Source organism: Lathyrus oleraceus, chromosome 3, assembly GCF_024323335.1.
Source record: "Lathyrus oleraceus cultivar Zhongwan6 chromosome 3, CAAS_Psat_ZW6_1.0, whole genome shotgun sequence".
NCBI classification, from domain to species: Eukaryota; Viridiplantae; Streptophyta; class Magnoliopsida; order Fabales; family Fabaceae; genus Lathyrus; species Lathyrus oleraceus.
The window spans coordinates 288,107,662-288,127,101 of record NC_066581.1 but is presented as its reverse complement, the minus strand read 5'-3'; the positions used below and the strand labels follow the sequence as shown (position 1 = coordinate 288,127,101).

Sequence of the window (19,440 nt, the reverse complement as noted above, 5' to 3'; positions counted from 1 at the left end):
TGCAGAATTTGTCAGCAGTGGGGTTCGAACCCAGGACCTCCTTTGAACTGTACATGCCTTACCACTAGGCTAGAGAGGTTGTTGTTGAATGCTTATGCAATGAATAAATATTAATCTAAATCTTGATTAAGATAGATTAATGAATTAATTGAGCGTTATAACTCCGTTTTGGATGCGGACGGATGCATTAGTAAGATAATGAAAAAGGCTATTATTATGATATCATATTATAGTATATTATGTGTCTTACAAATTAAATGAATTATATTTATGATGGGTGTTAAACATGGTTGATATGGTTGATTGTGAAATAACATGACTAAAGATAACGTAAAGGACTATTATTATTGTTCCATGTTATAAAATAGTATGTGATTTAAAAATGCCATGAATTTTATCATGATGAAATTAAATATTGTTGTTATGTGGAAGGTGAAATAACACGATTAAAAACCTTACAAAGATGAGTGAGGAAACCTAGAAGAATAATTTGATTAATAACCTAGAAAGATAATCTAGGTTATGGAACATGTGAGATGCATGTATGAGAATACGGTATTCATTTGTACGACGCTTATGTGAGGTCGTGGACAAATTGTTGCCATGATTGAGAATGAGACGCATTGTATGGAACATGCCATGTTATTATTTGTGTATTATTATTATTTGTGTATTATGGTGAATGAAGTCACCTATGATTGATGAATTTGTTATGGTTCGTGGAACCAATGTTTTGTGGAACCGATCATGTATTCAGAATGTGTGTTTTCTGTGATGGTACACATCTCTATTGGTATGCTTAAACGTGTAAGCATTGGGATGTGGGACCAATGATTCGAGCCTCAATTGGGTTTGAGCCCCAACCATGGCGGACATGGGGAAAAGGTGGACACCTAAGTGGGTTAGAGTCCCATACGGTGAAAGATACTCAAAGTGGGTTAGAGTCCCATACGAGTGATGGTTCTTAAAAGTGGGTTAAAGTCCCATAGGGGAACCTGATATCCACCGCGAAAGTCGAATCATACGGACATGCGTGAACCAAGCCTTGGCCTAGACGTAGGTCCGGTTGGGGATCGATGTTGCGTGAATCTGAATAATGATCGTGGTTGAGTTATGAGAACTCAGATGCATGTTGCCATACAATTGCGAGTTAGTTCCCCATCGTTCAAGTCTTCGTTCCCTTGTTGACTTGTGTTGGATATGAGTTGAATATCGATTAGAATACCCTGTAGAGCCGAGTGGACCCATAGGATAGGAGAACTCACTGAGATTATTATCTCATCCCATCATTGTTGTTATTTTTTCAGGTATTCTTTACAGGTTGGATCTAAGAGAAACTGTTATGGATGTTTCAAGGGTTGCTGTTCATTATGATCTTCCGCTGTGGGGTTGTGTGCAATGAAGATATTGTACATAGTTCTTAGATTTTTTATTGTTTAGGCATTATTGTATAACATGTTCCATTGATGTTTTAGTTTGGACATGTATACATATTGATGCCATTAGGCACTTATGTTGTGACAGTACCAAAATTTAACACTTGTATGATATTATTCTAGATATATATTATACGGGTTGTTACAGACGCATCATTACTTGATGTTTTTTTTGCAAACCCTAAAGGAACAACACTTGCGCTGTCACATACCCTAACGAAACATGCACATACCATCAAAATATCATGATCAATTATTCAATATTCTATGTATCAAAAAAATTATTCAATATTATTGATCAAAATATCATTGTTTCACCGTACAATTGTTAGATTCCGAAAAAGAATAAATATTGATCATTAAAATTTATAAAAATCATTACACTAATTGAATGATCGAAAACAACACAATATACCAAATACACTAGCATCACATCATAAATATTAATATTATATATAAATTAATCAATCATATTTGTAGAACTTATGGATGATTAGAGTAACGCTTATTCACCATACAAATGCATAGGATTCTAAAGCACAATCAACATCAAACATCCAAATTATACAAAACCTGATCTCAATATCTATTTCTAATATACTAAAACAACACTTCAACTCAATTTGTGCCACTTTACCTCATAGTCTTATGTGGCACCTCACAAAATTTATTTTCATTCTTCAAAAGGATAAATACAATATCTATTCTATATTGGAGGTCATTGGTTCGAACCCCAACAAAGACAAAAAAAACTTATTTTGAACTAAATGGTCTAACAAGATTTGCTCCAATTATATTACTCCAATTATGTATTTTAAAATGAAAAAAGACATGTGAATCCAAACTCTATAAAATATTTTTTATTTTCTTGAAATTATAGCAATAAAAATAACACTCTGAAACAAATATCTTTAATCTCAAAGTAGTTCGTTCTTACACAATTTTTAAAGATAATTCATTCTCAATTAATCTTAAAATATAATAGAATATACCACAATCTTTTATTGTGTTTATATGCTTTACTAATACATTATTCATATCATATCGAATAAATAAACTAAAGACAAATAATAAGATTCTTGATTTCTTAAATACAAGGATATATAATTTTCTCAAAGTGAGTTATAATTTACTTTTTTTTATAATAGTGATCAAAGGGAGTATAATAAAACCAAAGATAAAAATGTCTAAAAGAAGAACACTCATATTTTAAAAAATATCAACGTCAAAATCAGATAATTTTTTTATGACTCCATTATTAAAAATTGAAATAATTCATTCAAAAAAATAAATAAGCCAATATAGTAACTAACATTTTTAACTCTTTATTCATCATATAACAATAGTTTGACAAAATAGACATAAATTTATAAAGTTATTGAAAGTTTTATTTGATAATAGTTACAAATAAATTTTGAATTTTATTTAAGATCTTTAGAAACTTAAAATGAAATATTTGAATCAAATATAATTAACGAAACACATAAGAATAAAAAAACTACTTTATAGTTTTTTAAATTTGCAAAACTAAATTCTGGATGTCACTCACAATTTATCAGTATATATTTTAATTTCAAATAAAATGTACATTTTTATATGTGATTAATTCTTACTATTATTTCAATTATAATTCACAAAAAACTATTATAATATAAATTTCTTAATCATTTTTTGGTAAAATAATTTTTTTAAAATATTTAAAATTCAATAATTAATAAATAAATAAATTTACAACTACGCATCCCGCTAGTCTTAATTTAATTTAATAACAAATAATAAACACTTTATCATTTTTATTATTATTTATAATAAACTGTTATCATATTCTTATTATTAATATAAAAAATAAACATCTTTGTTATTCGCATCAATATATATAACATTGCTGCTGGGTGCATAGTTATTACACAGTTTACCTGCGGATTTTGTTGCGATGTTAATAATTAAAATATAGAACAGGTCTTGGCAGCAAATTCCGCAGGAGAATCTGCGGTTTTTCTTGCGAAGTTTGCATATTATCATATTTTCCTGTACAGATAGTCTTTGCACAGGAAAATTGTCTGTGGCTTTTGTTGTGGATTTTCTTTTATATTTGTTTTTTACAGTTTAAAATAAAATAAAATATTTTTCATTTAAAATTAAACAATTTTTTGAAAAAAAAGTTTAATAGATTTAAATGTTTTCTAAAACTAATAATAGACTTTTGTTTTAAATTTACCAAAATTATTTTTTATTCATTTTTAGTTTTAAATTCAAACTTATTATCTTTAAGATAATTTTATTACATATTAGTCTCCTTTAATATATATTTTTCAAGATTTCATAATTATTGCAATTGTTTTTGAAAACATTTATGAAATTGGAATGATATTTTTAATCCCTATTTTTTCAATTTAAATAATAATTTTTAAGGTGAATTGTGTTATTTTTTAATTTTAATTTCAATCTATATTTTTTTAACGCTTCAACAATCAGGAGGCTGCAACATAATCACCCAATAGAAGCAACTCAAAATGATCAAGATGAATTCTACCAACCTCAAGTGCAACATCAATAAGAACAAATGCAAGGTCAACATGCTTCAAATTTTCAAAGAAGAATGAAAGCTCATGTAGTGGGGGTTACAAGGTGGATAACGAAAGTTTCACCCACTTTTTATGTTGAATCCCCATGATTTTCTCCTGTATTCATAGACTTCTACAACCAGCAAGAAGACCACACGCCTGCTCAAAGTTTGAGAGCACGCTTTGCAACCGCTGAAGAGATAGAGAATTACTTCACCAATCAAGATCAAGAGCAAGTAAGGAGAAGAGAGCACGAGCAGAACGGACCATACATAATAACGACTTAAACAACACTATGAATGACATGCATGATCTTTTCCGCAATGATAACATATGAAAAGACATGTAACAAGTTTTCTTTATTTATAGAAGTTTTTTCTTTTCTTTTTGGTTGTATACCTAACAAAGGGTAATAACAGTTATAAGTACTCTTCCCCCATTGTATTAATTCAGTAATGTTTGTCTTTAATGAATAAGTTTGTAGCTGTTGTTTCTTTCAGACTTATATAATTTGCACTTGTAGCATTGAACAAATGAACCAAAAGTATCATCGAAGAAAACATGATCATCAGGAAAGTGATTATGACTTTGCTTTTGTATCACGCTCGCGATGTTGTGCGTGATTATTCGAATTGCTGCACGCTTTTTCTCTTTTTCCACTTGATTTTCACTAAGTCCTTATTTCTTCATACTTCGTCATTTTTGCATCTTTCTTTGGCCTTTATTACTCATTTTCGCTCCTCCTCTTAAACTTGTTTTGATTCGTTTATTTGACCAAAAATACACAATGACAGAGTGCCATTAGATACCATTATATATATATATATATATATATATATATATATATATATATATATATATATATATATATATATATATATATATATATATATATATATATATATATATAATTCAGTTAGAATTCTGTTAGGATTAGATCATAATTGCATATTGTTTATCTTAATGTGAAAGAATACAAAGATCTCTATAAAGAGATAGGAGTAACTAACTTACAACTCATCATAATTAGCCACAAGTTAGAATTTTAAGAAATACAAACTAATTGTTTACTATCTATCTCTAACAGGGCTTACTCCAACATATTCTTTCAAGGGTTAAAGTAGAGGATGATGAGAACAATAGCAGTGAAGACTGTTCAAAAAATGAAGAGTCACTACGCCAAAAACTGGAATAGACAGCGCACCTTAGAGGGCGCTTTATTACAAAAGCGCTCTCTAAAGTGAAGTGAAAAAATAAGGAGCAATAGACAGCGCACTTTAGAGGGCGCTTTTGTAATAAAGCGCCCTCTAAGGTGAAGCGAAAAAATAAGGAGGAGATAGAGGGACAACAATACATGGCGCTTTTTAGAAAGCGCCCTCTAAGGTTACCCTTAGAGGGCGCTTTTAAAGAAGCGCTCTATAAGTCCATGTGCATTTCCAGTTTATAAAGCGCTTCAGGAAAGCCTTAGAGAGCGCTTTCATAAGCGCCCTCTTCGGCCCCCTTTAGAGGGCGCTTTTTTTCCACAAGCGCCCTCTAAGGTCCCCTTTAGTAAACATTAAAATTATAACATACTGCGCGTTTTGTTATTTCACTCTCTGTTATTTTCGTTCTTTTTCACGTTAGGGTTCTCACTGCTACGATTTTCGCTACTTCTAAGGCGTTCTCCTTCCACCTCTGTTAGATCTACGACATTTCCTCCTTCTACCAATCAAAGGTACACTATGTAGCTTATGAGTGTATTTATTCTAGCATACATTATTACTTGCACTATTGCTTTGTTTTAGCTTTTCCCCATTTCAGTTTTATGTTATTGTTGTCTATGCTACGTTTGTTTCGACCATCAATTGACGGTTGGTTTTTAAATTGCTGAATTTGATATCGCTATGAATCACATTCAAAGACTGTTGTTAGGGTTCAGTTATGGTTGCATTATAGAGACATTAGAAACCTTTGATTTCGCGGCTTAGATTGTAGTTTAACAACATTTTGTAAAACCCTAAAAAAGTTTCAAAATTTTGACTATTCAGGCAGCAATATCTAAAACACCTTCTACCAATCAAAGGTACACTATGCAGCTTATGAGTGTATTCATTCTAACATACATAGCGTAGCTAGTAACTTAAGAAGTTTAGGTATGGATGTTATTTGATAGAGTAAATGGAGACATGAATGCCCTGCACAGAGACTAACTCAATAAAGCGAAATTGTTTTGTCTCATCCCATTTTTGGTTTCTCTTCTGAAATTGTTTTTTGTTTATTCTAATTAGTAATGGATAATACATGGATGTCTTCCAATCGATTGTCGAGAGAGTACGAGAATGGGGTATCAGAATTCGTTAAGTTTGCCGTTGCGCACGCCGAAGACCCCAGTAGAATGATATGTCCTTGCTTGGGTTGTTGTTATGGGAAACAGGTTGACGCAGTTCAGTTGACATCGCATCTGATGAGACATGGAATTGGTCGAAGTTATACATGTTGGAATTTGCATGGTGAGAAAAGTAACGAGAATATTGAACCGGGGGATAGTACGACCTATGCCTCAAACTATAGTGGCGCAGATACATACGATTGTGATCGAGTTGAAGAGATTGCAGAAGCACTTCAAGGAGATCTTAAGGATTGTCCCGAAATGTTTGAGAGGTTGGTAAGTGATGCAGAGAAACCTTTGTATGATGGTTGCACTAAATTCACAAGATTGTCTGCGGTATTAAAGTTGTACAACTTAAAGGCGGACAATGGATGGTCGAATAAAAGTTTCACAGAGTTATTAGCCCTTTTGAAAGATATGCTTCCTGAGGATAATGTTCTTCCCAATCGAACATATGAGACCAAAAAGATGTTGTGCTCTATTGGCATGAGCTATGATAAGATACATGCATGTCCAAACGATTGCGTTTTGTTTCGAAATGAGTATGCATCATTAAATGAGTGTCCTAAATGCAGTGTCTCGCGATATAAGAACAAGTTGTCTCCAGCAAAAGTCTTGTGGTATTTTCCTGTTATTCCGAGATTTAGACGCATGTTTCGTAGTGAAACCGATTCAAGACACTTGACCTGGCATGCAGATGAAAGAATTATAGATGGAAAGTATCGACATCCGGCAGATTCACCACAGTGGTTGAAAATTGATAATGATTATCCTGAATTTGGAGAAGAATCAAGAAACCTTCGCTTGGCATTATCTACTGATGGAATGAACCCACACGGTATCCAGAGTATCTCACACAGTACATGGCCTATGATTATTATGATTTATAACCTACCTCCATGGCTATGTATGAAGCGTAAGTACATGATGTTGTCTATGTTGATTTCTGGACCTAAACAACCAGGGAATGACATAGACGTGTACTTGAAGCCCTTAATTGAAGATTTAAAGATTTTGTGGGAGACCGGTGTGGAGGTTTATGATGGATATAGGAAAGAAAGTTTCAACTTGAGGGCGATGTTGTTTGGCACAGTTAATGATTTTCCAGCATACATAAATCTATCAGGGTATAACATAAAAGGTCAATGTGCGTGTCCTATTTGTGAAGATAAAACAGATTGGAAGCACTTGGAGTTTGGTCAGAATAATGTCTTTCTCGGTCATCGGAGATTCTTAAATTCAAATCATCACTACCGTGGATGGAGAAAGGCGTTCAATGGAGAGACAGAACAAGGCAGAGCTCCACCTATATTGACGGGTGATCAAATTTTTGAAAAGGTGAAAGATTTGGATACTCAGTTTGGCAAGCCTTTTGCCCACACACTTGTCAAAAGTGGGTGGAAGAAGAGGTCAGTTTTTTTTGAATTGCCGTATTGGAAGTCCTTGTATGTGAGACATTTTCTTGATGTTATGCATATTGAAAAAAATGTATTTGAAAGTGTTATTGGCACGTTACTCAATATACAAGGAAAGTCTAAGGATGACCTTAAGGCAAGAAAGGACTTGATAGCGATGGGAATAAGAACTGAATTAGGACCCTTGAAGAAAGGTAAACGAACATATCTACCGCTTGCTGCTTATACTCTATCTAGAAAGGAGAAAAAACATTGTGTAAGTTTCTAAGTGAAGTTAAAGTTCCAGAAGGGTACTCTTCAGATATTAGAAGACTTGTGTCTATGAAAGACCTCAAGTTAAAGAGTTTAAAGACCTCAATGTTGCAAAAAGAAATCGTTATTACTTTGTGTGAGCTTGAAATGTTTTTTCCTCCATCATTTTTTGACATAATGGTACATCTAGTTGTTCATCTTGTGAAAGAGACACAATTGTGTGGACCAGCTTATATGAGATGGATGTACCCTGTTGAACGTTATATGAAAATATTAAAAGGGTACGTGAAGAACCGAAGTCGACCAGAAGGTTGTATGGTTGAAAGATACATTGTTGAAGAAGCGATTGAGTTTTGTACTGAATATTTGTCTAATGTTCAGTCAATCGGACTCCCCAAGTCTCAGCTTGTCGAAAAGAAAGAAGGAAAAAATCTAATTGGAAATAAAATCGTGGCAGTATCAAGGGTCGAACGGGATCAAGTGCATTTGTATGTTCTGCACAATGAGAATGAGGTTGAGCCGTATGTTGAAATTCACATGGATGATCTCCGAGGTTTAAATCCCAGTAGAAATGAAAATTGGATAGTACGAGAGCACAATCGATGTTTTATACCTTCGTTTAAGGATCATATTTATTCAAAGTATTATTCAGATCCCGCTTCAATAACAGAAAGGTTGAGATGCTTAGCATATGGTCCAAGTTTCCATGTTTTTTCTTATAGCGCATACGCGATTAATGGATACACATTTTATACCAAAGAACAAGATGATAAAAGTACTATGCAGAATAGTGGTGTCACCGTGGTAGCTGAAGCAATGCACATATCAAGTGTGAAGGACTTAAACCCCAAATTTGCAAATCTGTCGTATTTTGGTGTTATCGAGCGCATTTGGGTGTTTGATTATGAGAAGTTTCAGATTCCTATATTTGGTTGCAAGTGGGTTGAAAATAATAACGACATTCGAATGGATAAGTCAGGATTTTTGCAAGTGGATCTTAATAGGGTGGGATACAAAGATGAGTCTTTTATTCTAGCCTCTCAAGCTAGACAAGTGTTCTATGTCAATGATCCGAAAAGTACGAAATGGTCTATAGTTCTTTTTTCCAACAAAGTAATTGATGAAAACACTAGAGATCAAGGTGATATTGATGTTGAGATTGAATCGTTTACCAGAAATGATCAATATGAGAATATTATATCAAATGATTCATATATTAGAAATGATCATAATGAGGGTATTTGGATCAATCCAACCGTCCGTGTTGTTAAGAGACATGTAGAACATATTCCAACCAAGAAAAGAAAGAGAACTTAGTGAAAAAGGTACAGGTCAAATGATTTTAATTGTTTTCTTTATTACAGGTAAAATGGATTTTATGATTTTAATTGTTTTTATATTTGTCATCTGATTTTAATTGTTTTCTTTATTACAGGTAAAATGGCTATTATGAAGTCAATCATTCGTGCAAGGGGCAAGGGATACTTGAAAGTATCAATTGATATTTGTTTAGATGGAGATGTACCATTGTTGTCAAGCCTCATTCGCGTAGATGATGATGCTGGATATTTGAAAGTATCCCTCTACGACAATGGAACATGTCCATCTAAACAAATATCAATTCTATCTTCAAAAGATAAGGGACCAAAAATATAAGGGGATTACGCAGTAAATCGAGTCAGTTGCATAAAAAAAAAGGTATAAACACAATTATATGATATTTATGCATAGAAAATGTTAATTCTTGATCTTATACTTCACCTAATTAATTTTATGATATTTTAGGTTCATGCTATTGATATTGAACAAAAAGAGGTTGTTGCTAAGAAGACTGCGGCTAGCAAAAAAAACATACATCTCAGAGATGCTTTTGCTACTTAGTTTTATTTCTTTTTAAGTTATGAATTGGTTGTATATTTAGAATCTTTAGAAGTTAAACGATTATATATCAGTGGATTGTTGTATATGTATGGATTGTGGTATATAAGGCTTGTTGAATGCAATGTGTGAAAAAGGGTTTCAAATTATACAGTTTTGGGTGTACTGCTTCATTATACAGGTTGTCTAAAATAAATAAAAAAAATAGCGCTTTTTAAAAAAAAAATTTAAATAACCACCCACTTTAGAGGGTGCTTTCCAAAATAAGCGCCATCTAAACCCTTTAAATTTCCACTTTAGAGGGCGCTTTCCAGTAAAAGCACCCTCTAAACCCTTAAAAGTTTCCACTTTAGAGGGCGCTTTCCAGTAAAAGCGCCCTCTAAACCCTTAAAAGTTTCCACTTTAGAGGGCACTTTCTTTAAAAAGCGCCCTCTAAAGTGGCCCTTAAAGGGCTTAAAGAGCCACTTTAGAGAGCGCTTTCACCAGGAAAAAAAGCGCTGTCTTTACCTATGCCAGCGCCAGATTAGAGGGCGCTTTAAAGCGCTGTTATAGGCCAAAAAAGCGCTCTCTTTTCCCTTATTTGGCGTAGTGAGTTCAAATTGTTTGTTAGGCGTTACGATAACTATGCGGAGAAAATGATCTCAAGCATTTTGACAAGAATTTAATGAAGTTAAAAAAATCTAAACTATTAAAGAAGTGAGAATATACAGTACATTACTTATTGTCCAAGTCTAGTGAATGGAAAAAGTAAGCAACCGTTCTACGTGACGAAGAGCAAGAATGTCAACGGTCGTAGAGTATAAACCACATGTTGGGTTGACACCTTTATGTTTATACACCCCTTTCTTGGTAATGGCACCACTTTCTTTTTGGATTGACACCTTCATGGTTATACATCCCTTTCTTTGATATGACACAATTTTCTTTTTGGGACACACCTTTATGGTTAACCCCCATTTTTCTTGGTTTTGACACCACAATTCTGGGGCACACCTTTATGGTTAACACCCTTTCTTGGTTTTGAAACCAATTTTATCTTCCTGTCCTTGGTTTTGACACCATTTCCTTGTTTCCTTCCTTACCATGTCAGTCACAGTGGATTGGTAAGCCTTTTCCTTTTGGTTTTAACACCACCCCCAATCATCTCTCTTTTGTCCTCCGAACTACGAAACTCTGATTTTTTTATTTCACTATGAGGATACGTAGGCACAAGGATGTGAATCCTTGGTGAACACCTTTCTCCACCCTTCTTTCCTCCCCCCTTTCTCTCTCTGGTTTCACGAACTACGATGCTCTGAATTTCACATTGCACTGTGAAAATACGTAGGCATGAGGGTCACAATCCTCTTCGAACACTCTTTTTCTAACCTATTTTCTGTTTTGAAGGTATATGAGGATGGCAAACACCCATTCAAGCAAGAGCATTCAAAACAGTTCCCATGGAGTACCATGGATGTGAGGGGAATCTAATACCTTACCCTTGCATAACCGACTTTCTTACCCGTTTCTCTGTTCCCTTTGGGTTCTATCGATATTTTTCCCTTCCCTCTTTTGGGATAAATAAAGTTCGGTTGCGACTCTATTGTATCTTCGAGCGTGCAATGCGTTGGGACATATTTAACGTAGTTTCACAATGGCGCTGCCAAGTGACTGTGAGGGGGACCATCACGTGAAAAATCCTCATGTCCTATTTTTTTCTTTTTCTACTTGTTTTTTTCTTCTATTTATTTTGAATGTTATAAATGTATTGAGTAATAAAATCAAATACTCAACACAAACTCAAACCAATTACTCATTTAATTTTATTTAAATTTATTGATTATTTTGACAAAACAATAAAAATATACAGATCAAAGATGAATAAAATTCGAGCGCAAAAGTACTCGAAAAATTAAAATGAATGTTCCAAAATGATCAGCATGAAATAAACTTCTCGGAAACGTACATGTTTTAACAAATTTTTGAAATAAAAAACTATCGGTTAAACTGCTCATACACTGATAAGAATGTGGCCGAAAAGGTAGTTTAAAAAATAAAACGAGCACATCTGGGTAAACTACGTGAATCATAGATTAATAATACTGAAGTCTGCGAGCTTGATTTCAAAACTTTTTTTCCGCTAATTTCACATACATTTGAAAATTGATTCAACCGGTCTGTCTGTATATCCGAGAAGTTATTATGGTCGACATTTTAGGTGTAATGCGTGATGAAATGCATGTTATTCTATACAAATGATGCAAAGCAAAAATAAAGTCATATGCACGAGAGTTTTAAAAAGGCCAAGACAAAATTGGGGTATGACAAGGTTCATCACACAAAACCTAACCTAGAGAGAAGTAGCTACTCATAATGCAAATTAAAATAAAAAATACAAATAAGAGGTTTGCATAAAAGATCCCTTGAAGAATTTGCCTCTAATGGCTCCAAATACTTTCTTAATATGCTTTCAGATGTTGTAATCATCACTTTCAGTCTAAAACGCAACACCCTTGGAAAATTACCAAACTTTCTCTTTTATAACAGTCAGAATAGGTCAAAAACCCGTAAGAAAAAGCTCAGAAAAAATACCATCATGCGCGTTATAACTTGCATCGTGCGCACGATGGTGAGTTTTCTTTTGTATCACGATGCAAAAATAATAGCAGTGAAGACTGTTCAAAGAATGAAGAGTTGAAATTGATTGTTAGACATTACGATAGATATATGGGGAAAATGATCTCAACCATTTTGACAAGAAGTTAATGAAGTTAAAAAAAAAACTAATCTTTTAAAGAAGTGAGAATATACAGTATAAGACTTATTGTCCAAGTCTAGTGAAAGGAAAAAGTAAGCAACCGTTCTACGTGACAAAGAGTAAGAATGTCAAAGGTCAAGGTCGTAGAGCATAAATCACAGGAAGAGAATGAAGATGAATATTTCTCCTCTTGCGATAACAACTCAAATAAATCACTTAGGAATAGCCCATCTAAATTAGAATCAATTCAGTAAAGCAATTTTTAATTTATTCTATAAAATTTCATATTCTGCCAACCAAGTTTAGTAAATGAAAATTTGGAGTTTTTATATGAAAACATATCTTTAATTTAAGGATTTGAGCTTTATAAATAAAGATATGTACTGTATTTTCTTAATTAATAACAGAATGAATGTTGACAACAAGTATATGATACAAATAAGATGAGAAATAGAAGTGCAGAATATAACTAAATTAAACACCTTAGAAACAGCAATGTACAATATCAAGCATCTGACCAAGTAATGTCAAGGCCACCCCATTGATCTTGAGGCACACCTAAAGCTTTCCACACAGCCTTGGAAGCATCAACAATATTGTTTGGACAAGGAGGTTGGTAATCATGTTCTTCATCACACCCCATTGTAGAGTCACACTCATCAACCACCATGGCCACCACACTTTTTCCATTAGCACTGATGGTAATGTTTTTGAGGCACCTACTCTCGTGGTTGAACCATCCGGTGGAAAGTGCAACAACAGGAGTGTCATCAGAATGATATTGTTTGTCACATTCTGAAGGACCGCCTCCATCTCCACCTTTTTGGAAACTATTAAGAGTGAGATATGCTTTTGTGTAAGTAGACACTGATGGAGAACATTGATAAGTCGTGTACATTTTTCCTTGTACACAACAATCAGAATCATTTTCTTGATTACATTGTCCTGCAGGAGCATTCTTTCCTTCAATTCTACCGCTTGGGCGGCAATTTTGAGCTTCCGAGTAGACACAAGTTGTTAAAATAAAAGTAAGAAGCAACAAAAGAAAAGAAACTTTGGAGCAAAATCTCTTCATTTTGTGTATGCAACTGTGTGTTTTTCTCTTTGTTGTTGTTGTTTGATGATTTGGGGGGAGATTTAAGTGAGTATATATAGAGAATTCCACTCTATCTTTTTTGTTGTGTTTACTACAAGTTAGATATTGGGTCAAAGGCATGTGTTTACTACTACATCACTAAATGATCAGTTTTGAGGTCAAAGAACAAGTTCTACACTACCTTACTGATTCTTGTATTTGGTCCTTTTTGATTTAAAACATTAACAAAAGATTATGATTTAGTAGAAAATTAAAGGTACAAATTTACAAACCATCTATAGAGAATTACTCAAGTTATAATAAACTAAATAATTTTAGAAAGTATATGCAAGACGAATAGTTTGTAAACATATGTACTTGAAATATTCAACGAAAGCTTTAAGACTTTTATTTTGTTAGTTATTAAATGAATATATATCTCAAATTCTTGTCCTTTCTTCTAATACAAACTAATACTTTACAAAGTAGAATTTTGTATATACGCTGTCTGTCATAAACAAGTATATGCATGGAGTGGGATATTATAATTCTCCTATGTGTCTTATATGAATTCATCAGTAGCGTGGAAAAAAGTAACTACTATCAAACATGCTGCTGTCTTCATGAGGAAACAAATAAAATGTTAATAAAAAACCCAAGGGATATATACTATATTTTATTATATATTAGACATGAGTGCCACAATCCTCCTCGAACATTCTTTTTCTAACCTATTTTCTGTTTGCAGATACATGAAGATAGCAACACCCATTCACGCAAGTGCATTCAAAACAGTTCTCATGAAGTATCATGGATGTGAGGGGGACTAATACCTTTGAGTTTGTTATCCATTTTTCTGTTTCCTTTGAGTTTTATCGATATATTTCCCTTCCCTCTTTTACGATAAATAAAGTTCGGTGTTGACTCTATTGTATATTTGAGCGTGCAATGCGTTAGGACATATTTCACGTAGCTTCATAATGGCGCTGCCAACAGTCTGTGAGTGCCATATTTTATTATATATATAATCTATTTTCTCGATTTTTTTAAAAATCGACGGAATATTTATGTTGTGGTAATGGTAAATTTGAACTATCCATGTTGAAACATCCATCTAAAATTTTATCTCATCTATTATTTGATCGCAATGCCAAAGATAGTTTTATATTTTAAAAAAATAGTAATGATCATCGCGTCTTGTAGTCATATCACTGGAATAGTAATGATCATACCTATTCAAAATGTAACGTATCTTTTGGATTTTCCAGGAGGCGTTTGAGCTTCTCTAATTGTTTCACCTCCTCTTTTCCAATTTATTTATACACTATTCAGGTCTCATTTTATTTTCATCTCTCTGTGTCTTCAAATCTAGTTTAAAAATATTTTTTTATTCAAAAAATATCTACAAAAACCTTCGACGGAGATCAAAATCTTTTGTTCGTTATCAATGAAAAATTTGTTGATTTCTATGAATTAAAAGACCAAGGTTTTGATCTAATGAAAATTATTTTCAAATATAAGTTGAAAGGTTGCTTGTACATGACTTTCCTATGTATATGCCTTTGCTATCACCATTACTCCATCACTTATTGCTCAGACAATAAAATGTAAAGAGAAAGGTAGTTATGTTGAACAATATAGATTCAACAATGTCTTCTCAAACCATCTTCTCCTAATTTATGCCAACTATAATAACCTCACCAGTCCTGCTACTCTCATCTCAATTGAAAAAGCTTGACATCAACTTCTAGTGTCAAATCTCCGTCCAAGAGAGAATCAATTATAAACGCTTACTTCAAATGACAAGCATCTTTTGTACTTCCTTATCCATAACGTCAAAATTAATCTTCCTCTTACTATTTTTAACTTCTTAATAAATGGTTGTGACCTCTCGCGAGGAAATAACATTCCTCATAGCATATGGAAGATTTCTTTCTGAATTTTTCTCTTAGTTAGGGATAATTCAAAGGTAAAAAAGAGCAGAATTAACTATTGAAGTTGAGTGGAGTCAGAAGTTTGAATATGTGGAATAGTTCCCTGATTATTAATGAAAATTTTCCTTTCCTTTTCAATCGTATTATTACGTAATCTTTTTTATTGATAATAAAGATTTTGAGTTTTTTTTTCCAATTAACTTAGAAAGAAATGTAGAAAAAAAAATTAGCAAAGAAAAAATGAAATCTGGAAAGGCTCCAAGTCAGTAATATTAATTAAACAATTGAAAAAAACATAAAAATGAAGTAACCGGATTCGAAGTGACCTCTCTAATATTAAAAATAAAATAGCGCTCCTTATATGAAAAATGTCATGCTAATAGGTTATATTAAAAATAATAGGTTATAGTAAAAATAAAATAGCGCTCCTTATAGATATATTCCCTCGGTTTTATGGATAACCGAGGTAAAAGGTTGTTAGCATGACACTATCAGGAATTATACTCTCGGTTTTTAATATTTCGAGGTGAAAGCTTTGTCATAAAAAGTGTTATTTGTAGTAGTGTTCGCTACCCGATTACAATTGATGTTGCAACCGGCAAGGCTTATGGTGAACATGCTTAGGATTTTATGAGTTACATTGCGTTATAAGGTAGAAGTAAAGTGAGGATTTTGATAGATAGTTGAGACGACGTTGACGAAGAATTGAAAAACAACTATGGACCGATATAATAGTATTTATTTTTTTAGTTTTATGATTTTTTTAAAAAGTATATATGATCATTTTTTTTTGTTTAATACTAGTAACAATTGTATTATGTAAACATATGAGGTTTGATTCTTACGCTACTACAAATAACACATCTAACATTGATCGCAAAATACATTTAACATCGGCAACATAAGCAAGGTAACACAAGGCGGCATGAAAAGTAATCACTTGTCACCTCGGTGTTTTTAAAACTGAGGTTATAAATTGAATGGTCCTGGGTTCAATCCATAGCATCACATTTTTATTATTTTCAGAACTGGATGACACGCCCAATGTTATTACCTCGGTTTTATGTAAATGCCGAGGTAATATCTCAATGTTATTACCACGACTTTATGTAAACACCGAGGGGATAAGTTATTTTTATACTGTCGTTTGTACAGGTCTTGGCAGCAAATTCCGCACGAGAACCTGCGGTTTTTCTTGCAAAGTTTGCAAATTATCATATTTTTCTGTGCAGGTAGTCTTTGCACAGGAAAATTGTCTGTGGCTTTTGCTGCGGATTTTCTTTTATATTGTTTTTTACATTTTAAAATAAAATAAAATATTTTTCATTTAAAATTAAACAATTTTTTGAAATAAAGTTTAATAGATTTAAATGTTTTCTAAAAATAATAATAGGCTTTTGTTTAAAATTTACCAAAATTATTTTTTATTCATTTTTAGTTTTAAATTCAAACTTATTATCTTTAAGATAATTTTATTACATATCAGTCTCCTTTAATATATATTTTTCAAGATTTCATAATTATTGCAATTGTTTTTGTAAACATTTATGAAATTGGAATGATATTTTTAATCCCTATTTTTTCAATTTAAATAATAATTTTTAAGGTGAATTGTGTTATTTTTTAATTTTAATTTCAATCTATATTTTTTTAACGCTTCAACAATCAGGAGGCTGTAACATAATCACCCAATAGAAGCAACTCAAAATGATCAAGATGATTTCTATCAACCTCAATTGCAACACCAATAAGGACAAATGCAAAGTCAACATGCTTCAAATTTTCAAAGAAGAATGAAAGCTCACGTAGTGGGGGTTACAAGGTGGATAACGGAAGTTTCACCCACTTTTTATGTTGAACCCCCAAGATTTTCTCTTGTATTCATAGACTTCTACAACCAGCAAGAAGACCACATGACTGCTCAAAGTTTGAGAGCACGCTTTGCAACCGCTGAAGAGATAGAGAATTACTTCACTAATCAAGATCAAGAGCAAGTAAGGAGAATAAAGCACGAGCAGAACGGACCATACATAATAACGACTTAAACAACACTCTGAATGACATGCATGATCTTTTCCGCAATGATAACATATGAAAAGACATGTAACAAGTTTTCTTTATTTATAGAAGTTTTTTCTTTTCTTTTTGACTGTATACCTAACAAAGGGTAATAACACTTATAAGTACTCTTCCCCCATTGTATTAATTCAGTAATGTTTGTCTTTAATGAATAAGTTTGTAGCTGTTGTTTCTTTCAGATTTATATAATTTGCACTTGTAGCATTGAACAAATGAACCAAAAGTATCATCGAAGAAAACATAATCATCAGGAAAGCGATTATGACTTTGCTTTTGTATCACGCTCGCGATGTGGTGCATGATTATTCAAATAGCTGCACGCTTTTTCTCCTTTTCCACCTGATTTTAACTAAGTCCTTATTTCTTCATACTTCGGCAATTTGGCATCTTTCTTTGGCCTTTCTTACTCATTTTCGCTCCTCTTTAACTTGTTTTGATTCGTTTATTTGACCAAAAATATTCAATGACAGAGTGCCATTAGATACCATTATATATATATATATATATATATATATATATATATATATATATATATATATATATATATATATATATATATATATATATATATATATATATATATATATATATATATATATATATATAATTCAGTTAGAATTCTGTTAGGATTAGATCATAATTGCATATTGTTTATCTTAATGTGAAAGAATACAAAGATCTCTATAAAGAGATAGGAGTAACTAACTTACAACTCATCATAATTAGCCACAAGTTAGAATTTTAAGAAATACAAACTAATTGTTTACTATCTATCTCTAACAGGGCTTACTCCAACATATTCTTTCAAGGGTTAAAGTAGAGGATGATGAGAACAATAGCAGTGAAGACTGTTCAAAAAATGAAGAGTCACTACGCCAAAAACTGGAATAGACAGCGCACCTTAGAGGGCGCTTTATTACAAAAGCGCTCTCTAAAGTGAAGTGAAAAAATAAGGAGCAATAGACAGCGCACTTTAGAGGGCGCTTTTGTAATAAAGCGCCCTCTAAGGTGAAGCGAAAAAATAAGGAGGAGATAGAGGGACAACAATACATGGCGCTTTTTAGAAAGCGCCCTCTAAGGTTACCCTTAGAGGGCGCTTTTAAAGAAGCGCTCTATAAGTCCATGTGCATTTCCAGTTTATAAAGCGCTTCAGGAAAGCCTTAGAGAGCGCTTTCATAAGCGCCCTCTTCGGCCCCCTTTAGAGGGCGCTTTTTTTCCACAAGCGCCCTCTAAGGTCCCCTTTAGTAAACATTAAAATTATAACATACTGCGCGTTTTGTTATTTCACTCTCTGTTATTTTCGTTCTTTTTCACGTTAGGGTTCTCACTGCTACGATTTTCGCTACTTCTAAGGCGTTCTCCTTCCACCTCTGTTAGATCTACGACATTTCCTCCTTCTACCAATCAAAGGTACACTATGTAGCTTATGAGTGTATTTATTCTAGCATACATTATTACTTGCACTATTGCTTTGTTTTAGCTTTTCCCCATTTCAGTTTTATGTTATTGTTGTCTATGCTACGTTTGTTTCGACCATCAATTGACGGTTGGTTTTTAAATTGCTGAATTTGATATCGCTATGAATCACATTCAAAGACTGTTGTTAGGGTTCAGTTATGGTTGCATTATAGAGACATTAGAAACCTTTGATTTCGCGGCTTAGATTGTAGTTTAACAACATTTTGTAAAACCCTAAAAAAGT

At 32.8% G+C, this 19,440-nt stretch overlaps 1 protein-coding gene across 1 annotated transcript; it reads right to left on the bottom strand.

The window, feature by feature from the left end:
• Positions 1-13,065: 13,065 nt before the first annotated feature.
• LOC127129170 (kiwellin-1-like) lies at positions 13,066-13,725 on the bottom strand. The gene has a single exon (XM_051058451.1). The coding sequence runs from the start codon at positions 13,723-13,725 to the stop codon at positions 13,156-13,158; it is 570 nt and encodes a 189-aa protein (XP_050914408.1). The 3' UTR covers positions 13,066-13,155.
• Positions 13,726-19,440: the final 5,715 nt, after the last annotated feature.

Bases quoted from the DNA above. Each gene is read 5' to 3' on its own strand.
- LOC127129170 (XM_051058451.1), bottom strand. From the start codon at position 13,725: ATGAAGAGATTTTGCTCCAAAGTTTCTTTTCTTTTGTTGCTTCTTACT.